This window comes from Stigmatopora argus, chromosome 7, assembly GCF_051989625.1.
Source record: "Stigmatopora argus isolate UIUO_Sarg chromosome 7, RoL_Sarg_1.0, whole genome shotgun sequence".
Lineage (NCBI taxonomy): Eukaryota > Metazoa > Chordata > Actinopteri > Syngnathiformes > Syngnathidae > Stigmatopora > Stigmatopora argus.
Window position 1 is genome coordinate 17,141,941 of NC_135393.1, and position 16,538 is coordinate 17,158,478.

General features: G+C 42.6%; 3 protein-coding genes across 4 annotated transcripts; all 3 read right to left on the minus strand.

Moving 5' to 3' along the window:
• Positions 1 to 81: 81 nt before the first annotated feature.
• Positions 82 to 3,155, minus strand: LOC144077517 (aminoacyl tRNA synthase complex-interacting multifunctional protein 1-like). Its single transcript, XM_077605306.1, has 4 exons — positions 2,724 to 3,155; positions 1,944 to 2,161; positions 1,710 to 1,872; positions 82 to 1,207 (listed from the first exon to the last, which is right to left on the minus strand). Exons 1-4 carry the CDS (start codon positions 3,094 to 3,096, stop codon positions 999 to 1,001), a joined length of 963 nt encoding a protein of 320 aa, XP_077461432.1. The 5' UTR covers positions 3,097 to 3,155; the 3' UTR covers positions 82 to 998.
• A 759-nt stretch (positions 3,156 to 3,914) lies between these two features.
• On the minus strand, positions 3,915 to 11,357 carry LOC144078026 (RING finger protein 150-like). Of its 2 annotated transcripts, XM_077606203.1 has the most exons (9): positions 10,880 to 11,357; positions 10,568 to 10,781; positions 9,407 to 9,527; positions 9,277 to 9,312; positions 8,097 to 8,168; positions 7,940 to 8,022; positions 7,769 to 7,865; positions 6,805 to 6,982; positions 3,915 to 6,098 (listed from the first exon to the last, which is right to left on the minus strand). In XM_077606203.1, exons 1-9 carry the CDS (start codon positions 11,067 to 11,069, stop codon positions 5,965 to 5,967), a joined length of 1,125 nt encoding a protein of 374 aa, XP_077462329.1. In that variant the 5' UTR covers positions 11,070 to 11,357; the 3' UTR covers positions 3,915 to 5,964. The 2 variants fall into 2 exon arrangements, with proteins under 2 accessions (XP_077462329.1, XP_077462328.1); XM_077606202.1 differs by having other exon boundaries at positions 9,277 to 9,527; positions 10,568 to 11,355.
• A 292-nt stretch (positions 11,358 to 11,649) lies between these two features.
• dnajb14 (DnaJ heat shock protein family (Hsp40) member B14) lies at positions 11,650 to 16,398 on the minus strand. Its single transcript, XM_077604856.1, has 8 exons — positions 16,201 to 16,398; positions 14,980 to 15,145; positions 14,774 to 14,919; positions 14,502 to 14,699; positions 13,391 to 13,476; positions 13,213 to 13,322; positions 12,971 to 13,143; positions 11,650 to 12,147 (listed from the first exon to the last, which is right to left on the minus strand). The coding sequence occupies exons 1-8, from the start codon at positions 16,331 to 16,333 to the stop codon at positions 12,023 to 12,025; spliced, it is 1,137 nt and encodes a 378-aa protein (XP_077460982.1). The 5' UTR covers positions 16,334 to 16,398; the 3' UTR covers positions 11,650 to 12,022.
• Between the last annotated feature and the right edge of the window lie 140 nt (positions 16,399 to 16,538).

The window sequence follows — 16,538 nt, forward strand, 5'->3', positions numbered from 1 at the left end:
AACCCCACAAAAATAATTTGTAAAGATATTTTTTCCACATTTTCCAAGTGAATTCATTTTGACATAAAACAAAACAAACCGTCCTGATTCAAATGGGCTTTTTATTCATTACAGAATACACAAGTCAACAAGATGAGGAGATAGTATGAAAAAAAAACGCTGTCATAGGTTGGAACTTTTGTGCAAATTTATCATCTTCATGAATTCCTTCAATGACTGTACAATATGTACAATGTTAAGAGCCATGTTTTCACTTTCTAAGAAAACTCATTTCGCAGTTGTCTTCATTTTTACAATTGAAACGCTTCAAAGTCCATCTTTTGATGAAGTCCTTCAAAATTATTTGCCTGTGAACGGTAAATTTGACACTTACTGTACGTTGTTGGCAAAAAAATTAACAATAGATACCGTATTTCCTCAATTATTTTTCCCTCGAATTAAGGCATTTAAATAAGGTTTGAAGCATAAAAAGGTGCATTTTATTACAATATTCAAAGTTCTTGTAGTTGCAAAAAAGTGGTACTTAAGTAGTATTTAATTGTCTTCCATGCATTGCTCACGTTGTTGGCAGGAGCCAATAGAGACATCTTGAGGCCGAGTGGTGGTACTACTACTTTGGGATACGGAATCATGTCGATGTAGCAAGTCATCGTAAATTGGTTGCCTTCTGTTGGCCAAAATGTGTATTGCACGAACAGATTTTGTTTGGCAAGCATGACCATAGAAACTTTTATATATCGTTTTGGCGATATATATAGTATTATGTACATCACTAGAGAAGGAAATTTGGTTATTCCTTGAAAGTGAGCAAATCTGAGTTGGATTTACCAATATGCATGTTAGTAAAATGAAATTTAGATATTTTACACATGATGGTGAGTGAACAAGAAATTGTTGAATTAAGGCAAGTCCGATTCCATTTAGCCGCTGAGAATAAAATGATCCCCAAGCGGCGATTCAAAAAGTCTCTGCATACCTGGAACATTGTCCGAGTTTACCTATCGAAAAAGCGTTTCCGCATCTTCCCGCCAAGGCCCCGCCATCAAAACCACTTGGCAATCCGACAGCGTCGGCGCCCGACAAACGCCCTTTCCCAGAATCTCCAGCGGCACGTCCTTGTAGGTGGCCACACACCGCTCGTCGGTGCGGAGGTCAGATCCCATGCGCTCGCGCACTTTGGCGGGTTCTAGCTCCTCGTGTGGGTCACCTGATGGCCGAAAGTGAGGATCACCAACAGATCGGCCTAGCCTTCAATTCCCGCGTACTTCGACTATGGCCAAATGCGGTAAGTACAAAAATTGCGCCAAAATCCCCAACAAAAATCCCAGCAAAATTCCCGACAAAAATCCCAGCAAAATTCCCGACAAAAATTCCCCAACAAAAATCCCAGCGAAAATCCCGACAAAAATCCCAGCGAAAATCCCGACAAAATCCCCAACAAAAATCCCAGCCAAAATCCAGACAAAAATTCCCCAACAAAAATCCCAGCGAAAATCCCGACAAAAATCCCAGCGAAAATCCCGACAAAATCCCCAACAAAAATCCCAGCCAAAATCCAGACAAAAAATCCCCAACAAAAAAATGTGGAGTGGGCCTGTTTTTTTTTGGACCAACAATGGCAATGAATAAAAACATTTGATACCTTTTGGGCCGCATCTTAGCAGCTATATTTAGCATGCGTGTCTAGCGCCTGCAGGTAGTAACCGTACCTGTAAACCCGTGCGCCGTGACTCTATCGCCGGGTACCGCTCCGTTGGGAGGCGCCAGGATTTCCAGGCCATTCGCTGACCTCACGCAGACGAGCGCTGCCTGGGACGCCACGCCTCGGACCTGCGTGGGTTTCACGTTGCACAGGAGGACCCCCATGCAGTTCTGGATTGCGCCGCACGCGGTGGGTTAGTTCCATTGTTTGTCGTCTCCCTTCCAAATTTGCGGTTACCTACCAGGTCTACGGGCACGTGCTCGCTGACCACCGTCCTGGGGTGAGCCTCGCCGACGTCCACGTGCTGCAAATATAAGCCGTCCGTCCCGGGAAGCTGCATGGTCCTGATGATGCATCCCGCCCGGAGGTCCAGACGTGACACGTCAGCCGGGTCTCGGTCGTCCGGCTGGACTTGTCCTTCGGGGCGGGCTTCTGTCGTTTTCGGAACTCTACGCCTCTCTGGGAACATTCGGGCCCAATGGACTTATTATGGAGCATTAAATACGACGACGAAGCTGTTGATGCTGTAAATCAAGCAAGGATGGGAAATGATTCTATCCCCACAGCTTCGGCAAAGTGTCCAATGACAATAAATGAAGTATTCAGAATATAATATGACAGTTAACGTCTAATAATAATTAATTAATAATAATTCAAAATTATTACGAAATGGAAAAAATAACGTCTACACGTTTAAAACAAATGAGGTTGAGGCTTTTGACACCGCAAAACAAACAACTACTTATGGTTCATGTCCCTGGCAGTATATTTTGTCTTTTATCTAAGAGGGAAAAACTTTATACATGTACTTTTACTGAAATGACGATTGGAAGAATGGCGAAGTTTTGTAAAGCATAATAAAAAATAAATAAACAAAAGGACCGAAAGAATATTTGGGGGTCTTTGGTTGGTTGAGCCGGATGCGGAAGTGAGGCTAAAATCAAGCCAAAGCGTAAAAGCCACATTATCATTTTTAAAAGAAGCAATATTTTTTAAAAAAAGTATTTTTTCCGCAGCCCACCTTTAACCTTGCCTTCGTTGGACGAGCGCAGGTTGAGGCCCATCTCCCGCAGCTCCCTGGTGACGGTGGCCTTGCTGACATTGGCCCCGGAAGCCCGTCGGAACTCGGTAGTGAGCGCCGCCATCGACGGGAAGCTCTGCTCCCGGGCCAAGCGCTCCAGAACCTGCCGGTCGTCCTCCTTGAGCTTGTGCGGCCGGCCGCAGCGGGGCAGCGGGCACGTCCTGCGTTCTCGCTTCCATTGCACGATGACGTTGTTGACGGTGGAGCGGGGCAAGTTGAGCAGGTTGGCAATCTGCCGCAGGGACTTTTGGCACATGTGGCACCCGACCACGGTGCCCCGCTGGAATTCGCTCAGCTCCCCGCTGCGACCCATCGCTGCCAGCCGCCGAGACCAGCGTTTCCCCGAGCTGAGCCGCCGCTTCTTCCTCTTGGCCTCCTACTGATGAAGGAAGCGCCTCTACCGCCCTCTAGCGGTATTAAGGAACACTCGCAACTGTACATTATAAAAAGATGGGCTGATTTTCAACGCGTTAAAGCTACAATTTAAAAAAATCAGTTTTTTAATTTGGGTCTATTGTAAATGTGTATGTACATTAGACTTCTGGTTATGTATAACATTTATATAAGTTTACTCACTTTTATATATTTTAAATTATTAAAGTAAATCAAGTGTTTGGGGGAATTGAAAAATGATTTTCAATGTATTTGTCTTGTAATTATTTCTACAACAAAATCTTTAACTAATAAATTAAATGCTAATTGATTCATTGAAATAAATGAATGAAAGTACATTTAAAAAAAATAGATTCATTGATTTGGTAGCAGTATTTCAATGTATACACAAAATTACTGATGAATAATTTCTTGTACAAAGGAATATTTAAAACATTTTATTTAAATCAGTTAACTAGGTTATTCAATATAAATTAAGCATGAGTTTGGTGGAAAAATTCTATAAATTGGAAAAAAATACCCAAATAAATTTAGCATTTTGTACTGTATCAAACTGCTCAATTAATTCAAATCATGCAAGAAATAAAACACAGTCACCTTTTAAATACTATATAAAGCCCTTTTTGAGTCTGCACCCTTATAATGTACATAATCATTTAAATTACAAGAGTAGTTTATGATATTTTGTAGTTTAAATTTAAAAAAAATCAAACCATCCTGTTCAAAGTTGAACAATTTGCAAGCAGGATTTTTATTCCTACACACAAGGCGTACGTACACGTGCATCAAGGTTAGCATGGACAATTTGCTCATCAAACACATTCACGTAAGAAAATAGCCACCATCTTGTCCACTGGACAGTGTGCAATATTTACGTCGATTGGTCCCCGCTGGGAAATCTCATATCACAACAAGCGAGCGCAAGTTCAAAAGTCTTTAAATCTGGCATTAAAGTCCTCTCACACTCACCGGAAGGCATTAAAGTGCAACAAGACGGGCTACGAGGACACGGGAGGAGCTATTTCACCCTCTTTTTGCGCAGGAAAACCAGGTTTTACAGGCAGGAAAAACACCACGACGTCAGATAAAGCTGGTGTTGGACGTTTCGTTGACATTGGATTTCTTTACGGAGCATTTATAGCGCTCGCGGTCGTGTTTTTCCAAAGAAAAATTAGAATAAAGTGCTAGTGATGCGTTCAGGATCAATCCGAAAAATTAAGTTCGTTTTTAAAAGGAAATGACTCATCAAAAAAAACGGTCGAAGCATTTTTAGCTAGCTTGTAGCTAAGTGTCCTTAGGGCTAACATGTAAAGAAATAAATTGTTATTATGTTGAAATAATTAGGCAGACATTTAACATTTACCCAACATAGTCATTAAAAAGCTTGTTTAACCGCCTTTTGTTGTCTTCCTGTATTCTATTTTAATTAGCGTGCCTGCCCTGACCTTTGACCTTCTCGTCCCTTTCCTTGACCCTTAATAAAAGCAAAGCATTTTCCTAAAACTGGTCCTTGGACTCGGTTAGAAAATGGATCCAAAACACAACAGCTTCGTTTCGTGGCCACGTAAAATTCTTAAGTGTATTTCCTAAATAACAGACATATAGCTAAAAAAATGTAAACGCTAACCCTAGAATTGTCCTTTCAAACCTTTTTTTCCAACCATGACCTTTTGACCTTACTTTTGGGCAAACGAACACAAGATTAACACGCTCCCCAACTTTCCCGCGGTTAAATAAAACTGATTTTACTCAAAACAAGAATGCTAACGCTACAGTATCGGTCCGATACTATACACCAGGGGTAGGGAACCTACGGCTCGGGAGCCATATGTGGCTCTTTCCATGGGTGCATATGGCTCTCCACTAACATGTGAGGTAAAATATGTTAATCACTAATGAGAGAGCCGAGTCCCGAACGCACCAATAGGAGCGTCACGTCGACACTGTGGCGTTGAGACGAGCTCTAGCACCACTTTAATCATAATTTAGTTTTTCATTACTCATCTCATTAATACTGATTGATTAGCAACATCATAAATGTTGTCAAAAGAATTCAGAGACTTATTGTGATTAAAAAGTGGTGAAATGACAAAAAAAAAAAAAAATCGCACATTTTCATAAATTTTTACTTTTAAATTCTGCTGAATTGCTCTTCAGAAATAACATTAGAAAATAAGAATTATTTATGGCTCTCTTTCAAAAAGGTTCCCGACCCCTGCTATACATTTATCGGGACCAAAACAAAATTATGTACTACAAAATGATGTCTATTTTTTTGGTATGGCTACAAGAATCGTCATTTTCAAAATCGGTATGTTAATAAGCCCAAAAAATGGTCACGCCGCGACTTTCTAAGAAAGCATGTGGCCCGAACACGGACTGAAACGACATCCATAATTAATGCAGCATTTCCTACTTGGCAGCAGTATTATCGCAGGGGGCGTCCCATCGTTTGGTCCCCCTAAGAACAGGAGGAAATACACTCGGAGACGAAAAGGTTGACATCACTTGTGCGGAAACGAGTGTGCGTGAGCCCAGATGGCAAACCGGCTCCAAATGTTGGCCGTCATGTCCACCGCTCGCCCCAAAACAAAAAAACTGGCAGTGATCTTCCTGAACGGAAAATATTTCCATAGTTTGTGGTGAAAAGGGCGCTTGTCGGAAGGACGGCACGGTGAAAAAGGGTCGCCTTTGTGCGGGAATGTGTGGGTGGGCGACTCTTTCGTCGGGAAATGTTTGGGTGTGAAGACAACCGGACGACAAAGTGGTGTGTTTACCGGTTTTAGAGTCAAGTGGTGGCGCTCCGGTCCCGCTCGTCTTCATTTTCCCGAGATTGGACGGATCGGACCGGCTCGGGTCGCGTCACGTTCGGCGTGTTGAGGGAGGAGTCGGAATCGCTGCTGAGTGGCAGGTGGTGCTCACCTGATCAGAGGGGAAAATTGGGTAGGAATCCAGGGATCCAGGAATACAGTAATCCCTCAAACATCGCAGATTTTTGGTAAAGTAAAAATATATATATTTTTTTAAAAGGTCATAAAAATGTGAAAATCCACGCTGAAACTCCGCTTGCTAGTAGGACTCAGCACTGAAGTAAAAAAAGTATACACCGTATTTTCACGACTATAAGGCGCACATAAGTCTTAAATTTTCTCCAAAATAGACAGGGCGCCTTATAATCCAGTGCGCTTTATATATGGACCAATACTAAAATTGTTATCACGATAAAATCAAATAAATCAGTTGATAGGGTACACCATCCTCTACAGCTCTCACAACTACGGCAAGCAGCCCCCGACTCTACTATTTTCCCCATTGAAAAAGTACTGCGCAGTGAATGCTGGGATATATACAGTATTTTCACGACTATAAGGCGCACACAAGTCTTTGTTTGTTTTCTACTCCTTTTTTTTGTTTTTAGTCATGAGAAGTTGACATCAGGACGTATTGTTACTTCTATGTGAGTTAAGGTTATACACGTGTTTCCCCAAAAATCGAATTTAGTAGTGAAAGAGACACTTTGGAAATCATACAAAACAATAAAAAAAATAATAATAATAATTTTTGCCAGGTATTTGTTGGACCCCGCTAAACATAACTTTAGCGCTAGCTAGCAAAAAGTAGAACTCACTGCTGGAAATGAAGTAGTTCTCCTCGGCCTGGGGCGCCAAGTCCACGTCCGGATGGGTGTCCCCCCTTTGGGACAGCTCCAACACCACGGAGCTCTCGCCGACGACGGCACCGGCGGGCGGACCCCCCGGCGAAAACTCGTAGTCTGGCGGCGACTCGTCGGAGCAGTCCGGATTCAGCTGGATGGATAAACAGACGACATTAACGGCGATAGACTGGAAATCCGAATGGACATACCTACCAAATTTCATTGTAAAATTTAACACATGAATATAGAAATAAATCTCATCTCATTTTCTGAACCACTTGATCCTCACTAGGGTCGCGGGGGGTGCCAGAGCCTATCCCAGCTGACTTCAGGCCAGAGGCGGTTGGCACCCTGAATTAGTGGCCAGCCAATCACAGGGCATGAGATGAAAAACAACCAATCAGTCGTAGCTAGGAGCAATTTAGAGTGTCCAATCAGCCTACCATGCATGTCTTTGGAATGTGGGAGTATCCGGAGAAAACCCACGCAGGCCCGGGGAGAACATCCACACAGGTGGACCGACCCGGATTTGAACCCGGGTCTCCCCCCCCCATGAAGCCATCACGCTAACCACTCGTTCCACCGGGCCACCCAGAAATAAATCTTTAAATATATATATCCTATACAATAATAATATTTGGCACAATATTTGTATAAATCTCAATAAACAGAACGACACAGCAGTGTTTAAAAAAACCTTCAAATAAATACTGAAATAAGATAAGTCTTGAAATCAATAATGAAATAAGACGTAATGTATCATTTAAATATATATAAATAGATAGGTATGTATGTACTACAAATTCATTTTTCTTGCTTCATTTATTAATCGCAACATTTAATTTCCACATTTTGGCCCAGCTGGTCCTCCAAAAATACCATCGATTTCCAAAAGGAAAATTAATATTTTGGCCCCGCCCCCAAAAAGTGAACTCACCAAGATTCCCAAAGCTTTAAGGATATTCATTTTACACATGGGACAAGTCTGGTGGTCATGCAGCCAGGGGTCCACGCAGTGCTTATGGAACACATGCCTGTGGGGAAAAACAAAAAGAAAAATGCGGGTGGATTCCCATCACTTGGCGGCTTTCGGCGGCGAGGACCGCACCTGCACGGCAACACCCTGACGACATCGTTGGGCTTGTAAGCCTCGATGCACACGGCGCAGCTGTCGAAGTCCAGCTCCGTCTCCTGGGCGAGAAAGGGGCGGCGGCTTAAAAAAAATGACTGCGTTCCAATATAAAAACTTGGAAAGCCCCGCCTACCTTGTCTCCTTTCTTAATGGTGCGCAGTGGAAGCTTGCCGATGGCTTTTTTGGCAGCGTCCCCCAAGCGTCTCTGCGGGCCAAAACGCAACATGTCTCGAAATCATGGAAATTGGATTGGATTGGATAACTTTATTCATCCCGTATTCGGGAAATTTCGTTGTCACAGTAGCAAGAGGGTGAGGATGCAGAAATAGGAAAGGCATTTTAGACATAAATAGTCGTAGTCATAATGCCGTTTTCTAGTTACCGTATTTCTGCACTATAAGGTGCAACAAAAGGACTTTGAATTTTGACAAAAGCCACCTTATATATGAATCAATATTGGTTCATCGGTGAATGAAATTCCCTTTTTCCCTAACCACTACTACAAGAGTGTTGGTTCGCGGGCCGCGTTATCGTCAACTTGATTTCACGTGGCCCGGACAATTTTAGATATAATATTTAGATATTTTTTTGAAATGGATTAAAAACCCTGAATATTCAGTTTTTGTATAGATCTAAAACAATGTTTATTTTAGCTTTTTATATTTTTATATTTTACAAAATGATATTTGAACTAAAAACACAGAAAAAAATGGCAATTATTGATTTAAAAGGGGGAAAATCAGAAAATTTAATACACATGTATACTCTTCATTTTAATTTCATCCTAAAACAGAAAGTCGGCACTCATGATTTACTTTCCCGGGACGCACAAAATGATGCGGCGGGCCAGATTTGGCCCCCGGGCCGCCACTTTGACACATGTGCACTATTACTATTAATACTACTACAGCGCCATCTAGTGAAAGTATAACAACATCCCCTACTGCTACCACTACTACCGAGTCAGATAATCCGGTGCTCCTTAAATCCATTCATTCATTTTCTGAACCGCTTATCCTCACAAGGGTTGCCGGGGGTGCTGAAGCCTATCCCAGCTAACTACAGTGGCCAGCCAATCGCAGGGCACAATGAGACAACGGACAACCAATCAATCATACTTAAGGCCAATTTAGTCTTCAATTAGCTTAGCATGCATGTTTTAGGGATGTGGGAGGACAGCAGAATACCCGGATACAACCCACGCTAGCCCAGGGAGAACACGCAAACTGGACGGGGTGATGACCCACCTGGGATCGAACCCTCGACCCCAGAACTGTGAGCCCCGGCGACGCAAGAGCGAAAAGAGGGCATACCTGGTTGCGGTCTCGGGCATTAGCATAGCGGAATCTCTGGATGTAGTAGAAGACAAGCCAGGCGAGGGAGATTATCATGAGAATGATGAAGGAGATGGACACAAAGACGACGGACGTTCTGCTCACATACTTCTGCAGGTTGCGCGTGCCTACACTGATGTGCATTGTGACCGCCACCTGCTGTTCCAGCAGCGCCATGATTTCCCGACCTTTGTGCTCCGGGATCATGACGGCCACTATGTCGCCCGTACCTGTGCAGATACAAAAAAAATTGGACCACGTTAAAACCGGGTGACTATTTCAAACCATTTCATTCATCTAGAAGTGAGAAAATTAGTTACAGTTGTATTACCGTATTTTCCGCACTAAGACGTCAATGTTATAAAAATTGTATGCTAGCATTGTCATGAAATTAGTACTGCGAGTAATTATTTTGATAGTGGTCTAATCAGATATTAGTTTTTAGATGACTTGACCCAAAAAGTGAGTGCTGATAGAATTGGAATTTTATCGAATTATGTGACCCTGTTTTTGTTTTTGAATCCAATCCAATCTTATTTTGATTGAATGCAATGCTCATGCGCTTTTTAATTTAGGAGTGGAAAATGGTTTTGAACGTTGTATTTTTTTTCGTATAGAAATATGTTGGATTGGATTGGATAACTTTATTCATCCCGTATTCAGGAAATAGTGTTGTCACAGTAGCAAGAGGGTGAGAATGCAGATATAGGAAAGGCATTTTAGACAAATTGATAGGTAATAAGTAAGTTAATATATAAAATAAATATTCTGGTTTGTACCATTTGCTTTTGAGAATTTAGTGTCAAAGCGCTTTAAGGGGCTTTAAACGTGGAAAGGTGCTATTTACAAGTTTAACTCCATTTACCATTGCATATTTTTGCATGCAAGTCAAGTCCAAGTCACCTGATTTTGACAATCTTCCAATTTGAACAAAGCCATTGAACGTTATAGGTGAATGAAAGGGGTTCTAGTAGTGCAACACAAAATAAAGTTGCAAACAAATTTCGTTTATATATTTTGGTTTTCATCAAGGTGATGAATTGAACTCTGTTGATTGGGATTTTTTTTTACGTTGATGCACTTGGCAACCAATGAGATTAAAAAGAAATATTAAAAACCAGCCCAGTTTGAAATCATGTGTTAAAAGATGAGTTACAGTAAAAAAAAGACATGACACCAATGGACAATCGAGTCAAATTGGATCGGACGTCCATTGCTGTCAATGGCAGTGCTAGTCAAAATAGCCTATTTGTGCACGATGTTCTCTCACCAGAATGGGGCATAGTAATGGTGTCGTTGGTACCACCGGAGCCCGTGTTGTACACGACCACAGCCGAGGCGTTGTGAGCGGCGGCGTTCCGGATCTTGTCCCGGTACGAGCAGTTCCCCGCGGCCACCAGCGCCACCCAGGCGGGGTCCGAGCGCGACGACACCGCTGCTGCCGCCGCCGGGAAGCGAACGGCCGCCTCGCACATCTGTCGCTCCTGCGGCAGCGACGGAGCCAGCACCAGCCCTCGAGCTTCCCTCTTGGGCGAGTGCTCACCGTAGCGGCCGCACTCGCTCTTCTCGCTCCGCGGCCTACCGGTGAGCGGGTCCAGGTAGGTGATGTTGACGTAGGCCGTGTACCACTCCTCCTTCTCGGCCACGGTGAAGTCCAAGCACAACAGGTGTACGGAGCACAGGGAGGAGACGAGCCACGTCGAGAGAGCGGCGCTGCGGCACAGTCGAGTGATAGACGTCGCCATGACGGAAGCCGGAAATGAACAGTTCATCCGTAAAAATAAACGGGCCGGTTAACACCGCGACCGTTCGTCGGGTGCTGGGGCCACTAAAGCGACAAGTCTACTACTCATTACCACCTGCGGGTGGCGGGAGGGTTAAGGAGGAGGGATTTACGTCCGTCGAAGCTGGTAGCTGCTCCCTGATTGGCTGGGACGGTGTTTGACCACAGGCCGTGGGTGGGAGTGACAATGAGGCTTTGATGCGCAGGGACGTAGATATCATCTATGGGAAACTAGACAACTGATGCGAGATGTGAAAGTAGAGGATGAGCGTCTTCGCTTGTCGGCCATTTTGTGTCAGAGCTTCTTCCGTATACCGTTCAAGCTAGACAGACGTGTTTAAAAGGGGAAAAAAGCAGCAAATGGTTCAATGTTCAAACTATTTTTTAAACAATTCATTCTTTATAGTGACTTTACATCATTTTTAATCAAAGTCACCGTAATATTTGAATTTCTGTTCCATTGCTCAATCAAACCAATTCTATAAATGACTCAAAATAATGCCCAAAAGACAACCATCTCTACCTCCAGTTATTAATGGATTTATTTAAATGACGACTCCAGAAGAAAATCACTCTCCTCTAAATTTTTATTTTTTAGATTAGTTAGATTTTTTAGATTACTTAAATAACTGCATTAAAGTCTGACAAAAAATGTACATCTTCTGCATACCTACCGCAAAATGAATCCAGTATTCATTTCAATCACCGTTCGCACCCTTTATCCACAATATTATCGATTTCATGCTGGAGGCTGATTGGTGGCATTAAACGACAGGTGGATGTGCTCAAAACGTCACGGAACCGTCTTTCCGGGAATGTTGAGTTTGTCGGGGATGTGGCGGTGACGCATGTGACATTTGCAGTGGGCTTTTTCCTGCTTAAATCCTCCCTGAACGTAGACATCTATGGATATATGGTAAAATCTAAAAGCACGTGGGCGAATCACCCTCCTCGAAAGAGATTTGTCAGTCTGTCCAGCTCCTTGCAGTTTTCCATTGGCATATGCTCGGCCTTCTGCCGCCTGCGCTCGTCCCGGTACAGCCTGGCGGCGTAAAGTAGGTCCGTTTCTGGGTGGGAGCACAACAACATACCTTTATGATATAATCAAATAATTCATGGATTTGATATTAACGGTTTTTTATCTTTTATTGTAAGTCGTACCAGCAAAAGAATGCACAATGAGGAGGGAGTGAAAAGATGGGGCTTCTATTTATTAGTCTTTCTGGACATTGATTTACTTTTCTTTCCTTTAATCATTCTAATTTGTGGTATATTTAATTTTTCTTTATTAGTCATATTTACCTAACAAGGTTTTTTTTTTATTTCAAGGATTGTTGAGGTATTTAATTATAATTTCACTTGACACAAATGTACGTTTTCTGAAATATTAGCAATTTAAGTGAAATATATGGATTTTTTTTTCAGTTTTTGTTGCAAAACATTTTATTGCACTGCATTTTAATTTTTTGACGGCATGATAATATATTATCCTTCACTTAACTATAAGACATTTGACAGACTTGTATTTATATAACTAATAATTAATATTACTATTAACAGAATTTCCTAATCATTTGTTTTTTAATTAAAACTACATTTTTATTTTAAAACTCATTTGTGGCACATTTCGGTGCATTTTTTAGTTTAATAGAATGTTATTGACCACAATTATTACCTAATATTTATAAAGCTATCCATCAAAACATTAAGAAATGAACATAAATACATGGATTATATATTTAGCACAGAATTTTGCAACTAAATGTAGTCATTACTTTTACGAGTATGCTGCAATATTTTACATTATTTAACGACTTAAAAAAAGACTGCTATTTTAATTTCTATTGTAATTTCCTCAATTTGACGGCAAAATGGCGGCGGTCCACTTACGAGTCTGCCTCTCCCTCCAGCAATTATTCTTGACGTTGAGCACGTAATCTTCCTCCACGCCTTTCTCGATCTGCTGCAGCGCCGCCGTCTTGTACTTGGACTTGAAGTCTCTGCTGACGTAGTAGTCCACGCGCAGGTTCTCCGTCTGCCGCTTTAGCGTCTGACCCGTGGACCTGCAAAGGTCAAAAGGTTAAGAGTGCCCCACCCTGGCTTTCCTGGCCTTTTTTTCCCCCCGCGCTTACGGTCGAGAGTAGAGGCTGTAGGGAGGCGGCGAAACCATCATCTGGCTCAGGATGGACACCAAAATGAGGACCGCGATGGGCATCAGTTGAATAAACATGGAGAAGCGCCCCTGCGGAGAGAGGGGGCGTTTAAGCATGGCGGCGGGGGGCGTGGCCTAGCCGCGCCGACATCATTTACGTCGCCTCTTTCTTCTGTGCGCTCTTGGCGGGAGTTGGCGTTGTGGCTGTAGCTCGTCCTGCCATTGGTGAACGATTGTGGACTTGCTGAGGAAAAAAAGGGGGCGGGGCTTTGTTAACCTTGCTCACTGGGGATAGACATCCAACCCATTTGAAGTGGGAGGGCTGAAAGTGAATGAATGAATACAGTGGTACCTCGACCTAGGATCAGCTCTACCTACGACATGCTCGTGGTACGATGAAAATTTCGATCGAATAATTCGCCCGCGATACGTTCAAAATTTCGAGACGCGACCAAGCCAGGTGGCCATGACATGAGAGGCTGTTTATCATTGTAGTGCACCGTCTTTTTCTGCCGCATCTCTTTCGTGTATAACAGATATCTACGAGCACTGAACGATTTATTCAGACGAGTTTCAACCAGGAAACGCACAACGCGCATGCTCGGACAAAAAGAGGGCTTTCTGGGTAATGAAGTATACTTGTGCACACAACACCAATAGCCAATGGCACCCTTTCTCAGAATAAAACTTCATTAGCCACAATCAATACGTGGGTAGGCTGTTATTCCTTCCTTAGCCTGTTAGCTCCCACGATCGCTCATTCAAGACTACTTCTGGTTGGCAAGTGGTCGTGCGTTATCCTATTGTGAAGACATTTGTGTGCATCATTTTCTGAATATTTTGAAGGGAATACAACAGCAAACAGCCCATCGATAGCGAACGTGAGGGTGGAGGCGTGGCAAACAACTAACCCGCCCAGAACGAAGGTAAAAAAAAATAAAACAAAATTAGAATTCAGTTTTGTGTAAAGTTACATTAAATGTATGTTTGAGTGTGTCTGTATATATTAATCCAAGTTAATTTAAATTTGTTTGTTCGGTTACGAGTGCGTTGCCGTGGAAAGTCTTTCAATTGACTTTTTTTTCATTTTACGAAGCATTTCTGTTATTTGGCAGGGTACACGCTGAATTGTTTGTTAGCCAATTGTAAACAAATAGGATCTTTGAGATCTAATTTGTTTGCTTCATTTATATTAAAGACAAAATAAAATACCGATTTTGAGTAGGAAAACATGAAGTTTGAAGATGGACATTTGATTGTGCAACTCACAGGAAGGGAAGCCTCCTCCAAAGAACATATTGAAAAGGTCTTCCGGCGTGATATCTGCTTCGAAGCCTCTGTGGAAGTCAAACCCGTTGGCTCCTGCGTCCCCGTGACCCGGCGGTCCGCTGGGCTCCTCGCCTCCGGTGAGGTCGTACTGCCTTCGTTTCGTTGGGTTGCTTAGCACAGCGTACGCGTTACCAATCTCTTTAAAAAAAAGAAGAAGAGGAAATCAGACCACTTTTTAGTTCGCAGTCCATTATTTTAAAACCACAACGTACTTTTAAAGGCGTCTGTCGCTCCCGGAGCGTGGTTCTTATCCGGGTGGAACTTGAGCGCCAGTTTCCTGTACGCTTTTTTCAGATCTTCATCGCCGGCTTCTTTTTCGACACCCAGCACTTTGTAGTAGTCCTTGCAGCGCTTAATTCTAAAACAGAATAAACAAGTGTTACGGTTTGTCGTCGCATTTTCGATCAAGTGCGCTCACCGTTGGACGCCTTCCACTTGGTCCCGCGTGAAGAATTTGGCGGATTCGGCTCCCGCCGACCTGGCACGATCCCCCGACGCCAGCCCGCCGCCATCGTTCGCCGTTCGCCTGCGATGGGTGCCGTTAGGTGCGGAGCTTCCGTTTCGGGTGAGGGCATCCAACAAGGCTGCGAGGAAAATAAAATAAAAATGTTTTCAAGCGGGCCTCGCAAACTTAACAGGGATATTTATAAACATCTTGAGCACACATTTTGCTGTGGGAATAAAAAAAAAGATATCATTTTAAGTCAAAGCAAATTATTAACCCTTTCAGGGAAATTGTTAACTATTCAAAAGTTGATTTTTCCCTAGAGTCATGGAATAAAAACACTCAATGCTATTGGTGCCTCCACAAAAAGAGGATTTGGACAAATTTTAATGTCTACAAATGATTAATTATTTATCAAAAAAGGTGTTTGTTGAATAATTGTGGCAGACCTCCAAATGAAACCATAGCTAAGACGTGGCTTGTGACAAAGTTGACTGACAGCCGTGCTTTATAAGGTTAGTGAATATTGTTGGTCATAAAAAAAATCATAGCAATTAGTACTGAATATTTTTTTATTTATATTAAATAGACAAAAATACACAGTAATATTTCAAGGTTGATTCCCCCCCCCCCCTGTACAAATGACTTCATTAAATGGCGATAAATTTAAACGCTCCTCCCATTAATCATGATTTTACGTCATCAATAGCAGCCATCGTATTCATCAAAAGACATAAAAAAAACACTTTGAAAAGCCGACTCCTCTGTACCTTTAAACAAACCTGTACTCAATTCACCTAATTTCAGAGTGTGGCAGCATAATGATGACGTCACCGGTACGTTTGACCGATCAGTGACATTTTAAAGGTTTTTACCTTGCGCACGCCCATTAACTCAACCAAATAAACACACTTTGACCCTAATCGTGTACCTTTAAAAAAAACACCTCCAACCTAGAGTAAATGACACATTAGCTTAGCTTATTAGCATACTGGCTCGCTCACAGCTTCACCAAACCTTAACGTCTTGGTGACATTCTTTTAAAAATACACACAGTGAATATTAAACTTGGTGTTGTGTTTATAAAATGTCCGCCAGGTATTTTAAAGTGCTTGTCGAGTTCGTCTATCTGTCTATCGGTGGCCGGCTACGTTGTTTGAAGTGGCTCGGCTAAACCGGAAAAAAGCGGCTTACCTTTAGCTCTCTGCGTGGGGAAGAGCTTCTCCGCTTTATGGAGGAACTTGAGAGCTTTCTCCTTGTCCCCCGTATCGATGGCTTTCGACGCAATGTTAATGCATTTTTCAGCCTCGTCTCGGTTCCCTTCCATCTTTTTTCCTCCGCCTCCTCCCCCTCCTTTCCTGGACGGGTCACATGACGCACCACGTGATCCTCTCATTTGATTGGCACATCCCAGCACCTGCAGATAGACGCCCCCAAAAATTACCAAATCAAGTCATGAAACGATGAACACAAAACTATTTTCATCACTAAAAGTAGAACAAATATGTAAAAATGCTTCTTCATGTATTACC

Bases quoted from the DNA above. Each gene is read 5' to 3' on its own strand.
- LOC144077517 (XM_077605306.1), bottom strand. From the start codon at position 3,096: ATGGGTCGCAGCGGGGAGCTGAGCGAATTCCAGCGGGGCACCGTGGTC. The intron at 2,162-2,723 runs GTGGGCTGCGGA...GAATGTTCCCAG, and splicing joins CAACGAAGGCAAGGTTAAAG to AGAGGCGTAGAGTTCCGAAA. The intron at 1,208-1,709 runs GTACGGTTACTA...TTCGGCCATCAG, and splicing joins CACGGCGCACGGGTTTACAG to GTGACCCACACGAGGAGCTA.
- LOC144078026 (XM_077606202.1), bottom strand. From the start codon at position 11,069: ATGAACTGTTCATTTCCGGCTTCCGTCATGGCGACGTCTATCACTCGA. The intron at 8,023-8,096 runs GTAGGCGGGGCT...TTTCTCGCCCAG, and splicing joins CCATTAAGAAAGGAGACAAG to GAGACGGAGCTGGACTTCGA. The intron at 6,983-7,768 runs GTGAGTTCACTT...TTATCCATCCAG, and splicing joins TTAAAGCTTTGGGAATCTTG to CTGAATCCGGACTGCTCCGA.
- dnajb14 (XM_077604856.1), bottom strand. From the start codon at position 16,333: ATGGAAGGGAACCGAGACGAGGCTGAAAAATGCATTAACATTGCGTCG. The intron at 14,700-14,773 runs GTACGTTGTGGT...TTTTTTTTAAAG, and splicing joins AGCGACAGACGCCTTTAAAA to AGATTGGTAACGCGTACGCT. The intron at 12,148-12,970 runs GTAAGTGGACCG...GCTCCCACCCAG, and splicing joins CTGGAGGGAGAGGCAGACTC to AAACGGACCTACTTTACGCC.